General features: G+C 47.8%; 1 protein-coding gene across 1 annotated transcript in view; it reads left to right on the forward strand.

The window, feature by feature from the left end:
• Positions 1-13639: 13639 nt before the first annotated feature.
• The window catches only part of LOC147678728 (IgGFc-binding protein-like), a 247706-nt gene continuing 234281 nt past the window's right edge, over positions 13640-27064 (forward strand). Inside the window, exon 1 of the mRNA XM_086946187.1 lies at positions 13640-13777. Coding sequence (XP_086802313.1) covers positions 13698-13777 — 80 coding nt within the window. The 5' untranslated portion in view covers positions 13640-13697. The remainder of the gene's footprint in view (positions 13778-27064) is intronic.

Consider the following 27064-nt stretch of genomic DNA (forward strand, 5'->3'; position numbering starts at 1 on the left):
CTCAGCATTGTGCAGTCTGCTGGTGTACTTCCTGTTACTTCTCAGCACTGTGCAGTCTGCTGGTGTGCTTCCTGTTACTTCTCAGCACTGTGCAGTCTGCTGGAGTGCTTCCTGTAACTTCTCAGCATTGTGCAGTCTGCTGGTGTGCTTCCTGTAACTTCTCAGCATTGTGCAGTCTGCTGGTGTGCTTCCTGTTACTTCTCAGCACTGTGCAGTCTGCTGGAGTGCTTCCTGTAACTTCTCAGCACTGTGCAGTCTGCTGGAGTGCTTCCTGTAACTTCTCAGCATTGTGCAGTCTGCTGGTGTGCTTCCTGTTACTTCTCAGCATTGTGCAGTCTGCTGGTGTGCTTCCTGTTACTTCTCAGCATTGTGCAGTCTGCTGGTGTGCTTCCTGTTACTTCTCAGCACTGTGCAGTCTGCTGGTGTGCTTCCTGTTACTTCTCAGCACTGTGCAGTCTGCTGGAGTGCTTCCTGTAACTTCTCAGCATTGTGCAGTCTGCTGGTGTGCTTCCTGTAACTTCTCAGCATTGTGCAGTCTGCTGGTGTGCTTCCTGTTACTTCTCAGCACTGTGCAGTCTGCTGGTGTGCTTCCTGTTACTTCTCAGCACTGTGCAGTCTGCTGGAGTGCTTCCTGTTACTTCTCAGCACTGTGCAGTCTGCTGGTGTGCTTCCTGTTACTTCTCAACACTGTGCAGTCTGCTGGAGTGCTTCCTGTAACTTCTCAGTATTGTGCAGTCTGCTGGTGTGCTTCCTGTAACTTCTCAGCACTGTGCAGTCTGCTGGTGTGCTTCCTGTTACTTCTCAGCACTGTGCAGTCTGCTGGAGTGCTTCCTGTTACTTCTCAGCACTGTGCAGTCTGCTGGTGTGCTTCCTGTTACTTCTCAACACTGTGCAGTCTGCTGGAGTGCTTCCTGTAACTTCTCAGTATTGTGCAGTCTGCTGGTGTGCTTCCTGTAACTTCTCAACACTGTGCAGTCTGCTGGAGTGCTTCCTGTAACTTCTCAGCATTGTGCAGTCTGCTGGTGTGCTTCCTGTTACTTCTCAGCATTGTGCAGTCTGCTGGTGTGCTTCCTGTAACTTCTCAGCATTGTGCAGTCTGCTGGTGTGCTTCCTGTTACTTCTCAGCATTGTGCAGTCTGCTGGTGTGCTTCCTGTTACTTCTCAGCACTGTGCAGTCTGCTGGTGTGCTTCCTGTTACTTCTCAGCACTGTGCAGTCTGCTGGAGTGCTTCCTGTAACTTCTCAGCATTGTGCAGTCTGCTGGTGTGCTTCCTGTAACTTCTCAGCATTGTGCAGTCTGCTGGTGTGCTTCCTGTTACTTCTCAGCACTGTGCAGTCTGCTGGTGTGCTTCCTGTTACTTCTCAGCACTGTGCAGTCTGCTGGAGTGCTTCCTGTTACTTCTCAGCACTGTGCAGTCTGCTGGTGTGCTTCCTGTTACTTCTCAACACTGTGCAGTCTGCTGGAGTGCTTCCTGTAACTTCTCAACACTGTGCAGTCTGCTGGAGTGCTTCCTGTAACTTCTCAGTATTGTGCAGTCTGCTGGAGGGCTTCCTGTAACTTCTCAGTATTGTGCAGTCTGCTGGTGTGCTTCCTGTTACTTCTCAGCATTGTGCAGTCTGCTGGTGTGCTTCCTGTTACTTCTCAGCATTGTGCAGTCTGCTGGTGTGCTTCCTGTTACTTCTCAGCACTGTGCAGTCTGCTGGTGTGCTTCCTGTTACTTCTCAGCACTGTGCAGTCTGCTGGAGTGCTTCCTGTAACTTCTCAGCATTGTGCAGTCTGCTGGTGTGCTTCCTGTAACTTCTCAGCATTGTGCAGTCTGCTGGTGTGCTTCCTGTTACTTCTCAGCACTGTGCAGTCTGCTGGTGTGCTTCCTGTTACTTCTCAGCACTGTGCAGTCTGCTGGAGTGCTTCCTGTTACTTCTCAGCACTGTGCAGTCTGCTGGTGTGCTTCCTGTTACTTCTCAGCACTGTGCAGTCTGCTGGTGTGCTTCCTGTTACTTCTTAGCACTGTGCAGTCTGCTGGTGTGCTTCCCATTACTTCTCATTGCTGTGCAGTTCTCATCACTGTGCAGTCTGCTGTGTGCACCTTGTTACTTCTCTGTACTGTGCAGTCTGCTGGTGTGCTTCCTGTTACTTCTCATCGCTGTGCAGTTCTCATCACAGTGCAGTCTGCTGTGTGCACCTTGTTACTTCTCTGTACTGTGCAGTGTGCTGGTGTGCTTCCTGTTGCTTCTCATCACTCTGCAGTCTGCTGGTGTGCTTCCTGTTACTTCTGAGTACTGTGCAGTGTGCTGGTGTGCACTCCGTTACTTCTCATCACTGTGCAGTCTGCTGGTGTGCTTCCTGTTACTTCTCATCACTGTGCAGTCTGCTGATGTGCTTCCTGTTACTTCTCATCACTGTGCAGTCTGCTGGTGTGCTTCCTGTTACTTCTCATCACTGTGCAGTCCGCTGGTGTGCTTCCTGTTACTTCTTAGCACTGTGCAGTCTGCTGATGTGCTTCCTGTTACTGCTCATCACTGTGCAGTCTGCTGGTGTGCTTCCTGTTACTTCTCAGCACTGTGCAGTCTGCTGGTGTGCTTCCCATTACTTCTCAGCACTGTGCAGTCTGCTGGTGTGCTTCCTGTATCTTCTCAGCACTGTGCAGTCTGCTGGTGTGCACTCCGTTACTTCTCAGCACTGTGCAGTCTGCTGGCGTGCTTCCTGTTACTTCTCAGCACTGTGCAGTCTGCTGGTGTGCTTCCTGTTACTTCTCATCGCTGTGCAGTTCTCATCACTGTGCAGTCTGCTGTGTGCACCTTGTTACTTCTCTGTACTGTGCAGTCTGCTGGTGTGCTTCCTGTTACTTCTCAGCACTGTGCAGTCTGCTGGTGTGCTTCCTGTTACTTCTCATCGCTGTGCAGTTCTCATCACTGTGCAGTCTGCTGTGTGCACCTTGTTACTTCTCTGTACTGTGCAGTCTGCTGGTGTGCTTCCTGTTGCTTCTCATCACTCTGCAGTCTGCTGGTGTGCTTCCTGTTACTTCTCAGCACTGTGCAGTCTGCTGGTGTGCTTCCTGTTACTTCTCATCGCTGTGCAGTTCTCATCACTGTGCAGTCTGCTGTGTGCACCTTGTTACTTCTCAGCACTGTGCAGTCTGCTGGTGTGCTTCCTGTTACTTCTCAACACTGTGCAGTCTGCTGGAGTGCTTCCTGTAACTTCTCAGTATTGTGCAGTCTGCTGGTGTGCTTCCTGTAACTTCTCAGCATTGTGCAATCTGCTGGTGTGCTTCCTGTTACTTCTCAGCACTGTGCAGTCTGCTGGTGTGCTTCCTGTTACTTCTTAGCACTGTGCAGTCTGCTGGTGTGCTTCCTGTTACTTCTCATCGCTGTGCAGTTCTCATCACTGTGCAGTCTGCTGTGTGCACCTTGTTACTTCTCTGTACTGTGCAGTCTGCTGGTGTGCTTCCTGTTTCTTCTCAGCACTGTGCAGTCGGCTGGTGTGCTTCCTGTTACTTCTCATCGCTGTGCAGTTCTCATCACTGTGCAGTCTGCTGTGTGCACCTTGTTACTTCTCTGTACTGTGCAGTGTGCTGGTGTGCTTCCTGTTGCTTCTCATCACTCTGCAGTCTGCTGGTGTGCTTCCTGTTACTTCTGAGCACTGTGCAGTCTGCTGGTGTGCACTCCGTTACTTCTCATCACTCTGCAGTCTGCTGATGTGCTTCCTGTTACTTCTCATCACTGTGCAGTCTGCTGATGTGCTTCCTGTTACTTCTCATCACTGTGCAGTCTGCTGGTGTGCTTCCTGTTACTTCTCATCACTGTGCAGTCCGCTGGTGTGCTTCCTGTTACTTCTTAGCACTGTGCAGTCTGCTGATGTGCTTCCTGTTACTTCTTAGCACTGTGCAGTCTGCTGGTGTGCACTCCGTTACTTCTCAGCACTGTGCAGTCTGCTGGTGTGCTTCCTGTATCTTCTCAGCACTGTGCAGTCTGCTGGTGTGCACTCCGTTACTTCTCAGCACTGTGCAGTCTGCTGGCGTGCTTCCTGTTACTTCTCAGCACTGTGCAGTCTGCTGGTGTGCTGCCTGTTACTTCTCATCGCTGTGCAGTTCTCATCACTGTGCAGTCTGCTGTGTGCACCTTGTTACTTCTCTGTACTGTGCAGTCTGCTGGTGTGCTTCCTGTTACTTCTCAGCACTGTGCAGTCTGCTGGTGTGCTGCCTGTTACTTCTCATCGCTGTGCAGTTCTCATCACTGTGCAGTCTGCTGTGTGCACCTTGTTACTTCTCTGTACTGTGCAGTCTGCTGGTGTGCTTCCTGTTGCTTCTCATCACTCTGCAGTCTGCTGGTGTGCTTCCTGTTACTTCTGAGCACTGTGCAGTCTGCTGGTGTGCACTCCGTTACTTCTCATCACTGTGCAGTCTGCTGGTGTGCTTCCTGTTACTTCTCATCACTGTGCAGTCTGCTGATGTGCTTCCTGTTACTTCTCATCACTGTGCAGTCTGCTGGTGTGCTTCCTGTTACTTCTTAGCACTGTGCAGTCTGCTGATGTGCTTCCTGTTACTGCTCATCACCGTGCAGTCTGTTGGTGTGCTTCCTGTTACTTCTCAGTACTGTGCAGTCTGCTGGTGTGCTTCCTGTTACTTCTCAGCACTGTACAGTCTGCTGGTGTGCTTCCTGTAACTTCTCGATTTAGAAAAGGGGGTGTGCAGTTCTCATCACTGTGCAGTCTGCTGTGTGCACCTTGTTACTTCTCTGTACTGTGCAGTGTGCTGGTGTGCACTCCGTTACTTCTCATCACTGTGCAGTCTGCTGGTGTGCTTCCTGTTACTTCTCATCACTGTGCAGTCTGCTGATGTGCTTCCTGTTACTTCTCATCACTGTGCAGTCTGCTGGTGTGCTTCCTGTTACTTCTCATCACTGTGCAGTCTGCTGGTGTGCTTCCTGTTACTTCTTAGCACTGTGCAGTCTGCTGATGTGCTTCCTGTTACTGCTCATCACTTTGCAGTCTGCTGGTGTGCTTCCTGTTACTTCTCAGTACTGTGCAGTCTGCTGGTGTGCTTCCTGTTACTTCTCAGTACTGTGCAGTCTGCTAGTGTGCTTCCTGTTACCTTTCATCACTGTGCAGTCTGCTAGTGTGCACCTTGTTACTTATCAGTACTGTGCAGTCTGCTGGTGTGCTTCCTGTTACCTTTCATCACTGTACAGTCTGCTGGTGTGCACTCCGTTACTTATCAGTACTGTGCAGTCTGCTGGTGTGCTTCCTGTTACCTTTCATCACTGTGCAGTCTGCAGGTGTGCACCTTGTTACTTCTCAGCACTGTGCAGTCTGCTAGTGTGCTTCCTGTTACCTTTCATCACTGTGCAGTCTGCAGGTGTGCACCTTGTTACTTATCAGTACTGTGCAGTCTGCTGGTGTGCTTCCTGTTACCTTTCATCACTGTGCAGTCTGCTGGTGTGCACTCCGTTACTTCTCAGTACTGTGCAGTCTGCTAGTGTGCTTCCTGTTACCTTTCATCACTGTGCAGTCTGCTAGTGTGCACCTTGTTACTTATCAGTACTGTGCAGTCTGCTGGTGTGCTTCCTGTTACCTTTCATCACTGTACAGTCTGCTGGTGTGCACTCCGTTACTGCTCATCACTTTGCAGTCTGCTGGTGTGCTTCCTGTTACTTCTCAGTACTGTGCAGTCTGCTAGTGTGCTTCCTGTTACCTTTCATCACTGTGCAGTCTGCTAGTGTGCACCTTGTTACTTATCAGTACTGTGCAGTCTGCAGGTGTGCACTCCATTACTTCTCAGTACTGTGCAGTCTGCTGGTGTGCTTCCTGTTACTTCTCATCACTGTGCAGTCTGCTGGTGTGCACTCCGTTACTGCTCATCACTTTGCAGTCTGCTGGTGTGCTTCCTGTTACTTCTCATCACTGTGCAGTCTGCTAGTGTGCTTCCTGTTACCTTTCATCACTGTGCAGTCTGCTAGTGTGCACCTTGTTACTTCTCAGTACTGTGCAGTCTGCTGGTGTGCTTCCCTTTACCTTTCATCACTGTGCAGTCTGCTGGTGTGCTTCCTGTTACTTCTCATCACTGTGCAGTCTGCTGGTGTGCACCTTGTTACTTCTCAGCATTGTATAGTCTGCTGGTGTGCTTCCCGTTACTTCTCAGTACTGTGCAGTCTGCTGGTGTGATTCCCGTTACTTCTCAGCACTGTGCAGTCTGCTGGTGTGCTTCCCTTTACCTTTCATCACTGTGCAGTCTGCTGGTGTGCTTCCTGTTACTTTTCACCACGGTGCAGTCTGCTGGTGTGCTTCCTGTTACTTCTCAGCACTGTGCAGTCTGCTGGTGTGCTTCCCGTTACTTTTCATCACGGTGCAGTCTGCTGGTGTGCTTCCTGTTACTTCTCAGCACTGTGCAGTCTGCTGGTGTGCTTCCTGTTACTTTTCATCACTGTGCAGTCTGCTGGTGTGCTTCCCTTTACCTTTCATCACTGTGCAGTCTGCTGGTGTGCTTCCCGTAACTTTTCATCACTGTGCAGTCTGCTGGTGTGCACTCTGTTACTTCTCAGCACTGTGCAGTCTGCTGGTGTGCTTCCTGTTACTTCTCAGTACTGTGCAGTCTGCTGGTGTGCACTCTGTTACTTCTCAGCACTGTGCAGTCTGCTGGTGTGCTTCCTGTTACTTTTCATCACTGTGCAGTCTGCTAGTGTGCTTCCTGTTACTTCTCATCACGGTGCAGTCTGCTGGTGTGCTTCCTGTTACTTCTCATCACGGTGCAGTCTGCTGGTGTGCTTCCTGTTACTTCTCAGCACTGTGCAGTCTGCTGGAGTGCTTCCTGTAACTTCTCAGCATTGTGCAGTCTGCTGGTGTGCTTCATGTTACTTCTCAGCACTGTGCAGTCTGCTGGAGTGCTTCCTGTAACTTCTCAGCATTGTGCAGTCTGCTGGTGTGCTTCATGTTACTTCTCAGCACTGTGCAGTCTGCTGGAGTGCTTCCTGTAACTTCTCATCACTGTGCAGTCCGCTGGTGTGCTTCCTGTAACTTCTCAGCATTGTGCAGTCTGCTGGTGTGCTTCCTGTAACTTCTCAGCATTGTGCAGTCTGCTGGTGTGCTTCCTGTTACTTCTCAGCATTGTGCAGTCTGCTGGTGTACTTCCTGTTACTTCTCAGCACTGTGCAGTCTGCTGGTGTGCTTCCTGTTACTTCTCAGCACTGTGCAGTCTGCTGGAGTGCTTCCTGTAACTTCTCAGCATTGTGCAGTCTGCTGGTGTGCTTCCTGTAACTTCTCAGCATTGTGCAGTCTGCTGGTGTGCTTCCTGTTACTTCTCAGCACTGTGCAGTCTGCTGGAGTGCTTCCTGTAACTTCTCAGCACTGTGCAGTCTGCTGGAGTGCTTCCTGTAACTTCTCAGCATTGTGCAGTCTGCTGGTGTGCTTCCTGTTACTTCTCAGCATTGTGCAGTCTGCTGGTGTGCTTCCTGTTACTTCTCAGCATTGTGCAGTCTGCTGGTGTGCTTCCTGTTACTTCTCAGCACTGTGCAGTCTGCTGGTGTGCTTCCTGTTACTTCTCAGCACTGTGCAGTCTGCTGGAGTGCTTCCTGTAACTTCTCAGCATTGTGCAGTCTGCTGGTGTGCTTCCTGTAACTTCTCAGCATTGTGCAGTCTGCTGGTGTGCTTCCTGTTACTTCTCAGCACTGTGCAGTCTGCTGGTGTGCTTCCTGTTACTTCTCAGCACTGTGCAGTCTGCTGGAGTGCTTCCTGTTACTTCTCAGCACTGTGCAGTCTGCTGGTGTGCTTCCTGTTACTTCTCAACACTGTGCAGTCTGCTGGAGTGCTTCCTGTAACTTCTCAGTATTGTGCAGTCTGCTGGTGTGCTTCCTGTAACTTCTCAGCACTGTGCAGTCTGCTGGTGTGCTTCCTGTTACTTCTCAGCACTGTGCAGTCTGCTGGAGTGCTTCCTGTTACTTCTCAGCACTGTGCAGTCTGCTGGTGTGCTTCCTGTTACTTCTCAACACTGTGCAGTCTGCTGGAGTGCTTCCTGTAACTTCTCAGTATTGTGCAGTCTGCTGGTGTGCTTCCTGTAACTTCTCAACACTGTGCAGTCTGCTGGAGTGCTTCCTGTAACTTCTCAGCATTGTGCAGTCTGCTGGTGTGCTTCCTGTTACTTCTCAGCATTGTGCAGTCTGCTGGTGTGCTTCCTGTAACTTCTCAGCATTGTGCAGTCTGCTGGTGTGCTTCCTGTTACTTCTCAGCATTGTGCAGTCTGCTGGTGTGCTTCCTGTTACTTCTCAGCACTGTGCAGTCTGCTGGTGTGCTTCCTGTTACTTCTCAGCACTGTGCAGTCTGCTGGAGTGCTTCCTGTAACTTCTCAGCATTGTGCAGTCTGCTGGTGTGCTTCCTGTAACTTCTCAGCATTGTGCAGTCTGCTGGTGTGCTTCCTGTTACTTCTCAGCACTGTGCAGTCTGCTGGTGTGCTTCCTGTTACTTCTCAGCACTGTGCAGTCTGCTGGAGTGCTTCCTGTTACTTCTCAGCACTGTGCAGTCTGCTGGTGTGCTTCCTGTTACTTCTCAACACTGTGCAGTCTGCTGGAGTGCTTCCTGTAACTTCTCAACACTGTGCAGTCTGCTGGAGTGCTTCCTGTAACTTCTCAGTATTGTGCAGTCTGCTGGAGGGCTTCCTGTAACTTCTCAGTATTGTGCAGTCTGCTGGTGTGCTTCCTGTTACTTCTCAGCATTGTGCAGTCTGCTGGTGTGCTTCCTGTTACTTCTCAGCATTGTGCAGTCTGCTGGTGTGCTTCCTGTTACTTCTCAGCACTGTGCAGTCTGCTGGTGTGCTTCCTGTTACTTCTCAGCACTGTGCAGTCTGCTGGAGTGCTTCCTGTAACTTCTCAGCATTGTGCAGTCTGCTGGTGTGCTTCCTGTAACTTCTCAGCATTGTGCAGTCTGCTGGTGTGCTTCCTGTTACTTCTCAGCACTGTGCAGTCTGCTGGTGTGCTTCCTGTTACTTCTCAGCACTGTGCAGTCTGCTGGAGTGCTTCCTGTTACTTCTCAGCACTGTGCAGTCTGCTGGTGTGCTTCCTGTTACTTCTCAGCACTGTGCAGTCTGCTGGTGTGCTTCCTGTTACTTCTTAGCACTGTGCAGTCTGCTGGTGTGCTTCCCATTACTTCTCATTGCTGTGCAGTTCTCATCACTGTGCAGTCTGCTGTGTGCACCTTGTTACTTCTCTGTACTGTGCAGTCTGCTGGTGTGCTTCCTGTTACTTCTCATCGCTGTGCAGTTCTCATCACAGTGCAGTCTGCTGTGTGCACCTTGTTACTTCTCTGTACTGTGCAGTGTGCTGGTGTGCTTCCTGTTGCTTCTCATCACTCTGCAGTCTGCTGGTGTGCTTCCTGTTACTTCTGAGTACTGTGCAGTGTGCTGGTGTGCACTCCGTTACTTCTCATCACTGTGCAGTCTGCTGGTGTGCTTCCTGTTACTTCTCATCACTGTGCAGTCTGCTGATGTGCTTCCTGTTACTTCTCATCACTGTGCAGTCTGCTGGTGTGCTTCCTGTTACTTCTCATCACTGTGCAGTCCGCTGGTGTGCTTCCTGTTACTTCTTAGCACTGTGCAGTCTGCTGATGTGCTTCCTGTTACTGCTCATCACTGTGCAGTCTGCTGGTGTGCTTCCTGTTACTTCTCAGCACTGTGCAGTCTGCTGGTGTGCTTCCCATTACTTCTCAGCACTGTGCAGTCTGCTGGTGTGCTTCCTGTATCTTCTCAGCACTGTGCAGTCTGCTGGTGTGCACTCCGTTACTTCTCAGCACTGTGCAGTCTGCTGGCGTGCTTCCTGTTACTTCTCAGCACTGTGCAGTCTGCTGGTGTGCTTCCTGTTACTTCTCATCGCTGTGCAGTTCTCATCACTGTGCAGTCTGCTGTGTGCACCTTGTTACTTCTCTGTACTGTGCAGTCTGCTGGTGTGCTTCCTGTTACTTCTCAGCACTGTGCAGTCTGCTGGTGTGCTTCCTGTTACTTCTCATCGCTGTGCAGTTCTCATCACTGTGCAGTCTGCTGTGTGCACCTTGTTACTTCTCTGTACTGTGCAGTCTGCTGGTGTGCTTCCTGTTGCTTCTCATCACTCTGCAGTCTGCTGGTGTGCTTCCTGTTACTTCTCAGCACTGTGCAGTCTGCTGGTGTGCTTCCTGTTACTTCTCATCGCTGTGCAGTTCTCATCACTGTGCAGTCTGCTGTGTGCACCTTGTTACTTCTCAGCACTGTGCAGTCTGCTGGTGTGCTTCCTGTTACTTCTCAACACTGTGCAGTCTGCTGGAGTGCTTCCTGTAACTTCTCAGTATTGTGCAGTCTGCTGGTGTGCTTCCTGTAACTTCTCAGCATTGTGCAATCTGCTGGTGTGCTTCCTGTTACTTCTCAGCACTGTGCAGTCTGCTGGTGTGCTTCCTGTTACTTCTTAGCACTGTGCAGTCTGCTGGTGTGCTTCCTGTTACTTCTCATCGCTGTGCAGTTCTCATCACTGTGCAGTCTGCTGTGTGCACCTTGTTACTTCTCTGTACTGTGCAGTCTGCTGGTGTGCTTCCTGTTTCTTCTCAGCACTGTGCAGTCGGCTGGTGTGCTTCCTGTTACTTCTCATCGCTGTGCAGTTCTCATCACTGTGCAGTCTGCTGTGTGCACCTTGTTACTTCTCTGTACTGTGCAGTGTGCTGGTGTGCTTCCTGTTGCTTCTCATCACTCTGCAGTCTGCTGGTGTGCTTCCTGTTACTTCTGAGCACTGTGCAGTCTGCTGGTGTGCACTCCGTTACTTCTCATCACTCTGCAGTCTGCTGATGTGCTTCCTGTTACTTCTCATCACTGTGCAGTCTGCTGATGTGCTTCCTGTTACTTCTCATCACTGTGCAGTCTGCTGGTGTGCTTCCTGTTACTTCTCATCACTGTGCAGTCCGCTGGTGTGCTTCCTGTTACTTCTTAGCACTGTGCAGTCTGCTGATGTGCTTCCTGTTACTTCTTAGCACTGTGCAGTCTGCTGGTGTGCACTCCGTTACTTCTCAGCACTGTGCAGTCTGCTGGTGTGCTTCCTGTATCTTCTCAGCACTGTGCAGTCTGCTGGTGTGCACTCCGTTACTTCTCAGCACTGTGCAGTCTGCTGGCGTGCTTCCTGTTACTTCTCAGCACTGTGCAGTCTGCTGGTGTGCTGCCTGTTACTTCTCATCGCTGTGCAGTTCTCATCACTGTGCAGTCTGCTGTGTGCACCTTGTTACTTCTCTGTACTGTGCAGTCTGCTGGTGTGCTTCCTGTTACTTCTCAGCACTGTGCAGTCTGCTGGTGTGCTGCCTGTTACTTCTCATCGCTGTGCAGTTCTCATCACTGTGCAGTCTGCTGTGTGCACCTTGTTACTTCTCTGTACTGTGCAGTCTGCTGGTGTGCTTCCTGTTGCTTCTCATCACTCTGCAGTCTGCTGGTGTGCTTCCTGTTACTTCTGAGCACTGTGCAGTCTGCTGGTGTGCACTCCGTTACTTCTCATCACTGTGCAGTCTGCTGGTGTGCTTCCTGTTACTTCTCATCACTGTGCAGTCTGCTGATGTGCTTCCTGTTACTTCTCATCACTGTGCAGTCTGCTGGTGTGCTTCCTGTTACTTCTTAGCACTGTGCAGTCTGCTGATGTGCTTCCTGTTACTGCTCATCACCGTGCAGTCTGTTGGTGTGCTTCCTGTTACTTCTCAGTACTGTGCAGTCTGCTGGTGTGCTTCCTGTTACTTCTCAGCACTGTACAGTCTGCTGGTGTGCTTCCTGTAACTTCTCGATTTAGAAAAGGGGGTGTGCAGTTCTCATCACTGTGCAGTCTGCTGTGTGCACCTTGTTACTTCTCTGTACTGTGCAGTGTGCTGGTGTGCACTCCGTTACTTCTCATCACTGTGCAGTCTGCTGGTGTGCTTCCTGTTACTTCTCATCACTGTGCAGTCTGCTGATGTGCTTCCTGTTACTTCTCATCACTGTGCAGTCTGCTGGTGTGCTTCCTGTTACTTCTCATCACTGTGCAGTCTGCTGGTGTGCTTCCTGTTACTTCTTAGCACTGTGCAGTCTGCTGATGTGCTTCCTGTTACTGCTCATCACTTTGCAGTCTGCTGGTGTGCTTCCTGTTACTTCTCAGTACTGTGCAGTCTGCTGGTGTGCTTCCTGTTACTTCTCAGTACTGTGCAGTCTGCTAGTGTGCTTCCTGTTACCTTTCATCACTGTGCAGTCTGCTAGTGTGCACCTTGTTACTTATCAGTACTGTGCAGTCTGCTGGTGTGCTTCCTGTTACCTTTCATCACTGTACAGTCTGCTGGTGTGCACTCCGTTACTTATCAGTACTGTGCAGTCTGCTGGTGTGCTTCCTGTTACCTTTCATCACTGTGCAGTCTGCAGGTGTGCACCTTGTTACTTCTCAGCACTGTGCAGTCTGCTAGTGTGCTTCCTGTTACCTTTTATCACTGTGCAGTCTGCAGGTGTGCACCTTGTTACTTATCAGTACTGTGCAGTCTGCTGGTGTGCTTCCTGTTACCTTTCATCACTGTGCAGTCTGCTGGTGTGCACTCCGTTACTTCTCAGTACTGTGCAGTCTGCTAGTGTGCTTCCTGTTACCTTTCATCACTGTGCAGTCTGCTAGTGTGCACCTTGTTACTTATCAGTACTGTGCAGTCTGCTGGTGTGCTTCCTGTTACCTTTCATCACTGTACAGTCTGCTGGTGTGCACTCCGTTACTGCTCATCACTTTGCAGTCTGCTGGTGTGCTTCCTGTTACTTCTCAGTACTGTGCAGTCTGCTAGTGTGCTTCCTGTTACCTTTCATCACTGTGCAGTCTGCTAGTGTGCACCTTGTTACTTATCAGTACTGTGCAGTCTGCAGGTGTGCACTCCATTACTTCTCAGTACTGTGCAGTCTGCTGGTGTGCTTCCTGTTACTTCTCATCACTGTGCAGTCTGCTGGTGTGCACTCCGTTACTGCTCATCACTTTGCAGTCTGCTGGTGTGCTTCCTGTTACTTCTCATCACTGTGCAGTCTGCTAGTGTGCTTCCTGTTACCTTTCATCACTGTGCAGTCTGCTAGTGTGCACCTTGTTACTTCTCAGTACTGTGCAGTCTGCTGGTGTGCTTCCTGTTACTTCTCATCACTGTGCAGTCTGCTGGTGTGCACTCCGTTACTGCTCATCACTTTGCAGTCTGCTGGTGTGCTTCCTGTTACTTCTCAGTACTGTGCAGTCTGCTAGTGTGCTTCCTGTTACCTTTCATCACTGTGCAGTCTGCTGGTGTGCTTCCCTTTACCTTTCATCACTGTGCAGTCTGCTGGTGTGCTTCCCTTTACCTTTCATCACTGTGCAGTCTGCAGGTGTGCACTCCGTTACTTCTCAGCAGTCTTTCCCTGGCACCGGGCAGAGGTGCCACGCTCCACAGCAGGAGAGGCACGTGTGAGCGCTCCCGGCGCAGCCTCTGCCAGGCCTGTGCCCTTCGGCTCCCTGGAGCGGGGCAGCCTCCGGTGAATCAGCGCAGGATGGCTCCCGGCCCTGTCCAGGGCGTGACTCATGGGCATACCTGCAGATAGCAGGGCCGGCCCGGGATGGGCCCCACTCGCGCCCCGGCGCCCGGGGTGGACCTTGGCCCCCACCCTGGGGCTGTATATAAGGTCCATCCCGGAGGAAGGGCTGTCTTCTGCCTCCCCGTCTCTCCCAGGCCGGACATCTCTCGAGGGGTCGTGACCCCCGATGGCACCTTGGGATTGGCGCCTGCTGGGCCTCTGCCTGCTGGTGTGGGTCCCCGCGGGATGCGTGCACCTCACGCGCAGGTGAGTGTGGGGTACCAGGGCCGGGCAAGGGGGGGGGGCTCAGCTTCACCGAGCACCACCAAAGCATCGTCTGGGGTCTCCTCCTGCCCTCTGGGTCCCCGCGGGGTGCGTGCACCTCACGCGCAGGTGAGTGTGGGGTACCAGGGCCGGGCAAGGGGGGCTCAGCTTCACCGAAGACCAAAGCATCGTCTGGGGTCTCCTCCTGCCCTCTGAGCAGGGTGGACGTTTAGCTAACGGTCCGTTATTCCCTAATAACAGCCTCTCCCTTCCTCTCAGATTGTCTCTCCCCCTCTTTCCTGGTTTGTGTTTATTCCAGGTCCTCCCCACTTTCACTCAGCCAAGTCGACCCCCGCCCTCGTTCTTCCCATCTCCTTCTCTTCGTTCTCTGCCTCTCTCCTCTCCCCACCTGTCTCTCCCTGTTTCAAGCACCGTCTTCATGTCTGCTGATCGCAGGGCCCTATCTTTGTATTATGCATCCATCAATAGGCGATCTATCGCTCGATATTTGCCTTTCAGTCTCTTTTAAACGTTTTGTAAATACGTGTGCGTGTCTAACAGTCGATATACTCTTCCTACAGGTTCATCCGTCCACACTTTTTTAAATCAATATTCTGACTTTTGTGCAGTGTCTCGAAGCCTCGGGGCTTGGTAGCGCTATATAGGCACTTGTGAAATGGAACAAATGAATCTATCTACCAAATGATATAGTGAGTCTATGTGGGTTCCCTTTAGTGTATTTACGAATATACCCAACTTTGTATCAATAAACCGGTCTGCGTATCTATCAGTCGATAACTGTCTCTGCTTCTAACACGGTATCCTCCGGGGTCTCTATTAATGTACGCCTCCTTTTATCCGTTAATATACCAGTCTGTGTATCTATCAGTACATACCCTGCTGTTTATCTATTAGTACATACCCCGATGTGTATCTATCTGGATATACCCAGCTGTGAATCTGTCTATACCTGGCTATGTATTTATCACAATACCTGTTTTTGCATCTATGACTGTAGCAATTTGTGTATCTATAAATATATGCCAGGCTTTGCATTCAATAAAGTGACAGCCAAACAGCAGACGCGTTTCGTACAAATGGTGTGGACTTCATCAGGACTTCGCCAGTCAATCTAAATCCTATCAAGTGGAAGGTCTGTATAGAACAGCAGGTTCCTGTAATCTTGGAAAACGGTTCGCTCGTGAATCCAGGGACAGTTTGCGAATATAAGGCTCCTGTGCCGTATTGTTGCCAGGGCAAGATCGTCCGAGTCAGCATCCTCAATGGGATTTAGATTGACTGACGAAGTCCTGATGAAGTCCACACCAGTTGGACGAAACGCGTCGGCTGTTTGGCTGTCATTTCACTGAATTCGAGGAATAAGGAAAGTGTTTATACTAAATCGACAGTGGATGGACATATTCATTTTTTGTGCTTGTGGCGCATTCCACATTTGCGTGAATCTGGACACTGGTCTTGAAGACTGCTTCTTGGAAACAGCAGGGGCGGTGGATGTGCACACCGATTGAGCAAAAAAGGCTCAACATCTGGGACTCTTTTGGGTGACTGTTCTGAGGGGAGTTGCGTCACAAATATACAGAGGTATATTTGTTTTGGCTTGCTGTTTCAAGTCTGGGAGTATATGCCTGGCTTTGTGTATATTACAAAGCTCATCTGTGTATTTACTAAATACCTTGTTTTGTATCTGGTAATATACCAGTCTGTGTATCTATCTATATATAAGTTGCTGTGTTTCTATCATTACATAGCCGCTGTGTATCTATCCGTATATACCCCGCCGTGTATCTATCAATAAGTACCCGGCTGTGTATCTATCTGTATATACCTGGCTGTGCATCTATCAGTATATACCACTCTGTGTATCTATCAGTATATACCACTCTGTGTATCTATCAGTATATACCAGTCTGTGTATCTATCAATATATACCAGTCTGTGTATCTATCAGTATATACCAGTCCGTGTACCTATCTGTATATACCCCACTGTGTACCTATCTGTATATACCAGTCTGTGTATCTATCAGTATATACCAGTCTGTGTTCCTATCTGTATATACCCCGTCGAGTATCTATCAGTAAGTACCCGGCTGTGTATCTATCTGTATATACCCGGCTGTGCATCTATCAGTATATACCACTCTGTGTATCTATCAGTATATACCAGTCTGTGTATCTATCAGTATATACCAGTCCGTGTATCTATCAGTATATACCAGTCTGTGTATCTATCAGTATATAACAGTCTGTGTACCTATCAGTATATACCCCACTGTGTACCTATCTGTATATACCAGTCTGTGTATCTATCATTATATACCAGTCTGTGTTCCTATCTGTATATACCCCGCCGAGTATCTATCAGTAAGTACCCGGCTGTGTATTAATACTGTTCCACAGGGGTATCCATTAAAGTACGCCTCCTTAAAGAGGAGGGCGTGTCGTGTTTGACTCCTTTATGACTGGTAGGTGGAGCTTGTGTTCTTAAAGTAGGAGAAGTTATGGTGGATGGGAAGGGTAGAAGGCATTTGCTCAGATTGAGAGAGACCAGTTGCCATTGGTGAATTGCTAACAGAGTGCACAGACTAAAAACAGGACTGAAAGCTCTCATTAAGATAAGTACCCAGAGCCATTGAAAGTAAAAGACCTGTGCTCTAACTTCAAAGTAATTAGAGTACACATTTTGAACATTCCACTATTGGGAATATGCTTAACCAACTAATGCATGACTGGGACATGGGGTTCGCTAATGAACTTTGCGAGCCTTATGTAGCCTTCCAGACAACATTTTTTGGGCGGGGGTCAGGTACCACAATTGACTACATCCTAGTGACCAATAAGAACCAGGGTTGCCTGGGGGCCTTTAATACGGAAGACCTAGTATTAAGCGACCACTACCCGATCAGCACCACAATTTTTATCGAGAAAGATGAGCGCCCCGAGCAAAGCATAACGAGTATCCTACATGGCCGCTCGGTGTCATTGGCAAGAAAGAACGGGTACGCTATAAAGTGGGGAAAAATCGATGCTACAACCTTTCTAAAAGACCTAGTGCAGAAAGAAATGAACCAATTCATGGTCTGCCTAGAATCTAATACCACTCCTCAGCAAATTATAGCGGCATATGGAAGCATAATTGCCACTATAAATGATAAATTAACAAAAAAGCTCAAGAGAGGTATAGCAAAGAGAGAACATGGCTGGTTTAATCCCGCCTGTTCTAAAGCCCACAAAGACCTATTACAGGCTCTAAAGACACTTCCCAAGGATAATAGTGCGATTAAGCAAGCAAGACGTGTCTATAAGCAGACGCTATGTCAACGACAGGATGAACTTAAAAACCAGGCTTGGGAAGCTCTAGTAAAGGCAAGCTCCACAAGAGACGATGTCTCTTTTTGGAAGGAAATTAACGCTCCTTTCTTTTCCTCGGACAACAAGGCAGATTCAATGGAGATAGCCATAATGGAAGAGGTCTGGGTTGACTATTTTACCTCTTTATACAAAAAAGAGGCAATAAATATGACCCCAGAACATAACATCTATAACAGGAATCCGGCGATTCCAGATAGTTTCCCTTTAAATATAGTTTTTACCCCTGCGGAGGTTGAATTAGCAATCTCACAGAGCGCAAACTTAAAAGCTCCGGGCCCAGATGGAGTCCCCATTGACTTATTTAAAGTCAATGCAGAACTGTGGGCTCCATTATTAGCAAACGTACTAAATGCGTATAGCACAATAGGATTTCCTGATTCATGGCATGAAGCCATAATTATTCCAATATTCAAAAAGGGGAACAGACAGGACCCAAAATGCTACCGCCCTATTTCCCTGCTGGATACATTAATGAAAGTGGCAGGTAGAATACTGCTAACTAAACTACAATCTTGGTCCAAAGACAAAGGGATCCTTTCTAAATTACAGTACGGCTTTAAAACTGGAGTTGGCACTGTAGAGCAGGGTTTAAATTTGAATTTAATAATAAATAAGTACATTAGCAAGAAACAAGGGAACCTCTTCCTTACTTTTGTCGATTTATCCTCGGCTTTTGACTGCCTCGATCATGCGGTGCTGTGGAAAACTCTGACAAAGCTGGGAATAGAAAAAAATATTCTATATTTTATACAGGAATTATACAGAGATGCGGGTGCAGCGGTTAGATATGGCAAAAATGGCGAGCGAACAAAAAAATTCCCTATAGCGAAGGGCGTCCGTCAGGGCTGCATCCTTGCGCCATTTCTTTTTAATCTATACATTAACGAGATAGCAGACGTTTTAAATGATCTTAGAGTTGACTACCCTAAAATAAATGGCACCCCAGTATCTTTATTATTGTATGCTGACGATGCTGTGATTATGGCCCGTACACAGCTAGGTCTTCAGAAAGCCATAACAGGTTTCTCATCTTTTATGTCCTCAAGAGGCTTAAAAATAAACGAGGGGAAAACATTTACAATGTCATGCTCCCTGCGGAAAAACACACCAGACTGCAAAACCTTTGTAAACACCAGCAAGATAGCGATGACCAAAACCTTTTCCTATTTAGGAATTACATTTAATAATAAGGGAACATGGTCACCAGCAATAACCTCGAGGAATTTAGCCTTTGCCCGTACAATAGGCGCTCTTAAACATTTTGCTAAGAGATTGGGCAAGAAACCTGTGAACATATTATTGAAGATATATGCTGCTAAATGCGTGTCTACCGCCGTATATGGGGCGGGTATATGGGGCATAGCAGATAGCACACAGATCCAAACAGTGGAAAATGCTTTCTTTAGATATTTACTCTCAGTCCCTCGCTCTACGTCTACTACTGTGTGCCACAACGAACTGGACAGAGTACACATCACAGATCTGATAAAAATAGCACCTGTAATGCTGTGGTTTAAGATTTGGACATGCGAGGATACAGGGTTCAACAGGGAAGTAATCAATGATTGTCTAAACTACTCTGAGTCTACCAAACAACCATGGCTAGCTTATGTGAAAAAGTTCTGTCTCTCTATTGGTAAACCAGATCTTTATTCAAACCCCACAACAGGCTCACTAATATCAAAAAAATCTTTAAAAACGGCATGTTTAGATTTACTGGCGGAACGAAGATGGTATTTAGACGGGCACAAGCCCACCATAGTAGCTCATCGTAATATCTTACATGGCCCGGGTATCCATGCCTATTTAGCACCAATCTATTCGTGCTACCATAGAATGCTCCTGACCCGAATGAGGACGGAGTCGTTCCATAGGCTTGTATCTTTCCCCATTACAAACATCTGGTCTGTAAACATGGAAAATTGCCCGTGTGATGACTTATCCAGACAGTCAAACTTACACTGTATATTCTTTTGTAAATACTATGAGTGGGGGAGAAAAAGATACCTGTTACCATTGTTAAAGTTATGGGGTGTAAGAACCTGTAAAGCTGCACTGTTTAGATTATACATGCTGCAAGATGAAGTTACCATAGTGACAGCGATAAAATTCCTGGCATTTATTGTAAAATGCAGGGGGTCTATGGGAAACGCATAGGACTTCTTGGATAAACATAAAACTGAAAATTCGTATTATAATGCTCCTTACAAACACCGAATAATACGTATACAGCAGTAGACTGTATGAACTCCAAGAGTCTTGTAAATGAATTTTAGAATTTTTATATACATTTACATTTCAATGAATTTGTTCTATTTTATCCTTTTTATTCTGATGATATCTTATATTGTAAGAAATTTTGTATATGAGAAAAGTTGTCTAGCCTGTTTTTTTTGTCTCGTATTTGTATGTCATGCTTTTATGGTTTTTTGTCAAAATACCGAATAAAGCTATTTTTGAATTGAATTGAATTGAGTGCCCTTGTGAGGAGAGCAAATGTGGATTCAGGACAGCAGAATGGAATCAAGATGGCCGCCGCGCCGCTTCCTGAGGATAAAAATGAACACTGCGTATCCATAGTGGAAGAGGGCACCAAGGAAAGGGAAGAAGGGCTCCCTGGTGGTCTCTAAACCTTACAAAGTCAAAATCACCTAATTGCAGAGCAATTATGCCGGAAGGGACGGCATCCTCAAGTATCAAGCCCACCTCAAGCGCCATCTTCCAGCTCCGCCCCGCCGTTGAACACTTGTTTGAGGATGTAGGACACGGTAGGGGCCTTGTGTCCTAGAATCTACAAAAACCTTATGAGCTCTTGTTTCCAAAGATAGAACACCATGTTTGCATATCTCCAAGAATATATTACATACACCCTGTGACCTTTTTTTCTGATCTTGGTGTAAAACCCATAGTTGTGTACTCTCTGTGAATCTGTACAACCTTGTGACCCCTTGCTTCTTGTCTTTGAGAAAGAAAACACTTTGTGACCTCTTGTTTGTAGCTGTGGGTCACTGTGGTTGTCTTAACTCTGAAAATATGTTCAATCTTGAGACCTCCTGATTCTCTCTGTGATTCTGCAGAAATGTGTGGCCACATTTTTGTGTCTTCGAGAAACAATGAAACCTCCTGAGCTTTTCTTTGTAGATGGAGGCCACTGCAGTTGTGTTGTGGCTGAAAATTTGTAGAACCTCAAGAATTCCTGTTTCTCTCTGTGAATCCGTGGGACCTCGCGACATGGTGTTTCTTGCCTTTGAGGAACAATACACCTTCTGAACTCTTGTTTCCAGATGTTGACCATCACATTGTGCTGTCTCTGATTGTAACATTATAAGTTCCATGGCCCAGAGGTTCTGCTGCCTGTGCTACCGGATGTTGGCGCTGCAGCGTACCAAGGTTCATAGCCTTGATTCTAGCCCAAGCCTCTTTCATCCACAACACACACTCCCTGGTAGTTTATCTCACTGTTACAGGTTCTTCTTCATCCAGACCTTCTCCCTTTGTCAATGTTTTTCCATCTCTCTCTTACTCTGTCATTCCCCATTTTATGTCATATTTTCTCTTATTTTGGGTAAAGGTCTGGATTTGGAAAATAAGTGGTGGTTCCCTAGAATGAGTGCCCGTGGGTCCATCCGCAACCTCTGTCTCACAATAAGCACTGGACAGGCTCTTGACCTCTTGTTCCCAGATGTCTCAGATAATCTAACTTGTTTTCCATATGTGGAACACTGTAGTTGTGTTTTCTCTAAGAGTGTGTAACACACATATGACCTGTTTGGGTGTAGAACGCCTGGTGTCTGTGAGAGTCGGCACAACCTTACCATAACAGACGGTTCAAAGCACTGGAGAGCCTACCTCATTGCTCTCAAGTCCAAAATATTGTTTTGTAAAATCGTCCAATCTCTATGATTCTTGGCCATTGGCTCTTTGGCTGGCCATGAGGGCTCCTGACCCCGAGATACCTCAATCGGTGATCATAGCTGCCTGATGTGCTGCTGGTCGACAGTAGGTCTTGTATCAAATGGTCTTGTTGTGTTTACCAGTTGAGGACCTCCATCAGAGTTTGTTAATAGGCTCACACCTTCATGAGTCACTGTTCCTTTAACTTTGGCCTCTTGACACCTTGAAGATCTTGAGATGGTTCTTCTCACTTGGGCTTTGACACCTACAAGCTTTTGCTGTATTTCCTTTAACTTTGGCCTCTTGACACCTCAAACTTCTGGTCAGGGTTCCTTAAAATTCAGGCTCTTGACACCTCGAAGAGCTTGACACGATTCGGTTAGCTATGAATTCTTGACACCTCAAAGCGCTTGAGATGGTTCGTTTAACTTGGGCTTTGACTCATCCAAGCTCTTGAGATGGATCCTTCAACATTAGGTTTTTCATGTCTCCAAGCTCTTGAGGTAGTTCCTTCAGCCTCTTGACATGGTTTCTTCAACTTTGGTTCTTGACACCTCATGGATCTTGATATGGTTCCATTACCTTTGGGTCTTCGGGCTCTTGATATGGTTCCTTTACCTTCGGGTCTTCGGGCTCTTGATATGGTTCCATTACCTTCGGGTCTTCGGGCTCTTGATATGGTTCCATTACCTTCGGGTCTTCGGGCTCTTGATATGGTTCCATTACCTTCGGGTCTTCGGGCTCTTGATATGGTTCCATTACCTTCGGGTCTTCGGGCTCTTGATATGGTTCCATTACCTCCGGGTCTTCGGGCTCTTGATAGGGTTCCATTACCTTCGGGTCTTCGGGTTCTTGATATGGTTCCATTACCTCCGGGTCTTCGGGCTCTTGATAGGGTTCCATTACCTTCGGGTCTTCGGGCTCTTGATATGGTTCCATTACCTTCGGGTCTTCGGGCTCTTGATTTGGTTCCATTAACTTCGGGTCTTCGGGCTCTTGATATGGTTCCATTACCTTCGGGTCTTCGGGCTCTTGATATGGCTCTATTACCTTCGGGTCTTCGGGCTCTTGATATGGTTCCATTACCTTCGGGTCTTCGGGCTCTTGATATGGTTCCATTACCTTCGGGTCTTCGGGCTCTTGATATGGTTCCATTACCTTCGGGTCTTCGGGCTCTTGATATGGTTCCATTACCTTCGGGTCTTCGGGCTCTTGATATGGTTCCATTACCTCCGGGTCTTCGGGCTCTTGATAGCGTTCCATTACCTTCGGGTCTTCGGGTTCTTGATATGGTTCCATTACCTTCGTGTCTTCGGGCTCTTGATATGGTTCCATTAACTTCGGGTCTTCGGGCTCTTGATATGGTTCCATTACCTTCGGGTCTTCGGGCACTTGATATGGTTCCGTTACCTTTTGGTCTTCGGGCTCTTGATATGGTTCCATTACCTTCGGGTCTTCGGGCTCTTGATATGGTTCCATTAACTTCGGGTCTTCGGGCTCTTGATATGGTTCCATTACCTTCGGGTCTTCGAGCTCTTGATATGGTTCCATTACCTTCGGGTCTTCGGGCTCTTGATATGGTTCCATTACCTTCGGGTCTTCGGGCTCTTGATATGGTTCCGTTACCTTTTGGTCTTCGGGCTCTTGATATGGTTCCATTACCTTCGGGTCTTCGGGCTCTTGATATGGTTCCATTAACTTCGGGTCTTCGGGCTCTTGATATGGTTCCATTACCTTCGGGTCTTCGAGCTCTTGATATGGTTCCATTACCTTCGGGTCTTCGGGCTCTTGATACGGTTCCATTAACTTCGGGTCTTCGGGCTCTTGATACGGTTCCATTACCTTCGGGTCTTCGAGCTCTTGATATGGTTCCATTACCTTCGGGTCTTCGGGCTCTTGATATGGTTCCATTACCTTCGGGTCTTCGAGCTCTTGATATGGCTCCATTACCTTTGGGTCTTCGGGCTTTGACATGGTTCCTTTAATTCTGGGCCGCTGACACCTCAAAGCTCGAAACAACGCTCCTGGGAAGGGTGTAAGAAGTTATGTGATCCATTTAACAGTAGAACTGTTAACCACCTTTGTACCAAACCTTTCTTGTTATTGGCTATAGCGTCACCGCCTCGCCATTGAATGCCGCACTGGACCTTTGATTGAACAGTATCTGGGACTTAGGAATTACACCTGTTTCATTGGTGATATGTTTTATTTCTGTAAATCTACTGGCAGCCTCAGTTTGCAGAAGTCTCAAAGGCACTTCTTGTGGTGGCGGCTGGTAAACGCTGACAATGGTTGGGGTTTGTCTGGCAGGACGCTTCAGTGGATAAATGTATGGCTATCCATACCTGTGTGCGGTAGGTTTAACGCGCAGTGGGGGTGATGCAGCCTCTTGTCCTTTGAATGTCCGTAAAATGATGACCATTGAGCTGTGAAGTCACCCTGCTTGTATTATAGTGCTTTGAAGACAGCCTCAGACAGTGTCTAGGCATTAGCTTTTGTTAATCAAACCTAATACAATAGTCTTAATTCAGGTCATTGGAACCAGCCAATCTAAACCACAGTTGTTTTTCAAATGGAAGGGTATTTCAGGACATGTGGCATCGCAGTGACCATTTATACAGAGGGAGGCAGTGAATTGTATTCAGTACAACCTGATGCCCACAACAATAGGAAGCCTGGCCGCCATCTTGAATGTGGAAGGCTGTGGTTGCCCTCTAGGTCCGCCTACGCAGCTTTCCCTCATGCAGTCGGATTCTTTCTCCCAGCCACCAGATGGCGCTCATCAGTATAAGGGGAGATGACCCCTAACCTCAGGTGAAAGGGGTGGGTTTAAACCCCAGCTCCTTGTGTGCCATTGAAGAGAATGGAGGTACGCCTTACTTTGGCAGGTGGTCCACTAAACGCAGGGGGGACGCACGACTTGTAGGGTGGTGAGCCTTACTCCAAACTGGGGAGCATCCCCCCAAACAAAGTGACATGAGAGATATGAGGTTTGGCTCCTTTTTGAAGGATGGGCAGCTGCAATTGAAACAGGGCCCATCTCTTTCCTCTTCTTCCAAGGTGAGAGTTGCAGAGGTGCAAGAAGCAGCATGGCTTAAATCACAAGTCCTACAGGGGGCGGCTCAAGAGAAGGCACATACGCACCGGAAGGAAGAAAAAAGGGACAAATAACAGAGAAGCAGTCAAATATTCAGAGGGAACAAACTGTACAAGAGACCACATTTTAATTTGGAAAAACTAATCATTGATCTAGCCTGTGATATTGCACTGGGGGAGGGTTGGGGTTGCAGGAGGTTCAGGAGTAACAATATATATATATTATGGAAGAGGATTTTGTGCTAAGAAGACCAGAAGCAGAGTACAAATGAACTTACAGTGCAGCTGAGGGCGGTGAGAGCTCACAGTGGAGCCATGGGATAGACCTTTAAATCCAGAGGCCAGGTTGGGAATGAGGAGGCAGGGGGTGGACTCAAGGGATTGGCCCAGGGGCCCTCATCTGCTGTCCTGATCACCGTGGAGTACCCCTGGAATCTGCATGTAACCTCTCTTTCTGAACATTTGTCTTCACCACACTCTGCGATCACTGCTCACCGCGACTTATAATATCACGCATTGTGTCCGGGTATATGTGGCTGTAACTACTACGACGAGCCAGTTCTTGACTTCAACTAGTGCCTCAGTGCCATCACCCTAGCACACTCTTCTCAAAGACAAGTGGGAGAAAGTCTGGGATCCAGATTCTGGTTTCAAGAACACGCGTAGGCCCCATACTTCCCTCCTATTCTCCCGTTAACCTTCGGTCTGTCGCAAGATAGGCAGCGATGAGGTGAAGCATTAATAATGCGAAGGCGCTCCAAAGGCAAGCCCGTCTGCGTCCGTCCGCGCCTGGACCGAGCCCAGGGCCAGTCCCCCTGGTTCCCTAAATATAATGCCTACTCAAATATCACATATCGATACAAGTTCTCAGTTGCACGACATAAATAATACCAATAATAATCATTTCTGGCTTCCTTTTAATGAGGACGCGCTATCCAATACACAACTCTCTACCTGTCCTAAATGTAGGCTTAAGATAGAACAAACTAAAGCCCGCTCACTCCTTAGATCTCACACTCCTCTAACTAAACCTGACACTATTTGTTGTGCACTCCTAAACGTCCGATCTCTACCTGAGCATAAGCTTGAAATACACAAATTTCTTACTCATCATAATCGCGACTTTATATTCCTGACTGAAACCTGGGCGGATCTATCCTCCGGTCCTGATTTCTGAGCTGCTATCCCCAAAGGCTACCGTTTATTTAGACAGGACAGGACGGGAAAGAAGGGTGGTGGTCTGGCAATTTTTTACCGGGACAAATATACAATCAAAGTTGAGACCCCAAACTTCTCAGTATGTGAAGCATTATCCTTCTCTTTTACATTGTCAGATACTCAATCCTTTAAAGGAACTTTAATATACCGACCACCAGGTTCTCAAGCTGATTTCCGCACGGAACTTCAAACCATACTAGAATCAATAGCTGTTTTACCCGAGTTCACCATCCTGGGAGACTTTAATTTCCCTTTGGAATGTCCCACTGATACGCAAGCCTCCTCTCTGATCTCTGATCTGTTATTATTAGGTTTACATCAGTTGGTCACCTTACCAACTCACAGAGCAGGCCATACATTGGATGGGCTATTTACTAATAATGGTAATATCTCTCTAAACTCAGTCACCCCTCTGAGCTGGACCGATCACTCTGCAGTAATTTTTAATATTAAGACTACGAAGTCCAATCCCAGAGGGATCGGTCGCCAAACACCCAGACAGATCCGGGCATGGAATAAAATTGATGCCCAACACTTGCAGGAATCTTTGTCCTCTTTTCATTACTCTCCCTCAGATGACCCTGAAATAGCATCCAAGAGCTACACTGACTGGTTACATGATATCTTTTCCCTATCAGTACCATTTAAAAAGATCTCTACCAATCGTAGGATCCGTTCCGCACCATGGTTCTCAGAGGAACTAAGACTCGAGAGACAACACTGCAGGAACTTAGAGAGACACTGGCGTAAAGACTATAGTAACAAAGCCAAAATGATATACAAAGAGGCAATGACAAAATACAAACATTTGATTACCCTGCACTAGAGTAACTACTACTATACTCAAATAGAATCCGCTCCGAAAGAACTCTTCCAAGGTGCAACCAAACTTTCCACACCTCCCATAGGGTCCTCGCTCCAAGCTTCCCAAGAGCTAAGCAATTCACTGGCTACATTTGTTAAGCACAAAGTAACTTGCATCTATTTTGACTTTGCCACTCAGATCAATACAGACCAGCCAACCTTTAAAAATTCCTCTATTTTTTCAGAATTCACGCAGGTTTCCCCTGAGCAGGTTTGCAAACTTGTCCTCTTAATCAAATCCGGTTCCCCTTAGATCCGTCACCACCTTCAATCCTTAAACTAATCCTGGAACCTACAGTGACCATTAGTAGTGACATTTTTAACTCTATGTTTAACACTGGGGTTTACCCAACAATCTGGAAAAAGGCTATCATTAAATCTTTACTTAAGAAATCCAACTCGAATCCGTTGGATACAAAAAACTACCGTCCCATAGCATGTCTCCCTCTCCCATCAAAAATCATAGAAAAAACTCATTAATACTCAATTAACCCAATACATCGACAACAATGACCTGCTCGATGATACACAATTTGGATTTAGGAAAGAGCATGGGGCAGATACAGCTCTTATTAAGGCATCAGATGACATCAGGATGGTTCTGGATAAGGGTGGAGCAGCGGTCCTAATTCTGCTGGATTTATCCGCAGCGTTTGACACGGTCGACCATACCATCTTGATCGACCGTGTCGCCGCCATTGGCATCAATCAATTGGCTAGGTCCTTACTTACTTCTTTCCTTGAAAATCGGGCACATTCTGTCAAGCTCGGCGACTTTCAATCTCCGGTCTTCTCCCTCCCATGTGGTGTGCCTCATGGATCTTCC

This window comes from Lissotriton vulgaris, chromosome 12 (genome assembly GCF_964263255.1).
Source record: "Lissotriton vulgaris chromosome 12, aLisVul1.2, whole genome shotgun sequence".
In the NCBI taxonomy this organism is placed as follows: Eukaryota; Metazoa; Chordata; class Amphibia; order Caudata; family Salamandridae; genus Lissotriton; species Lissotriton vulgaris.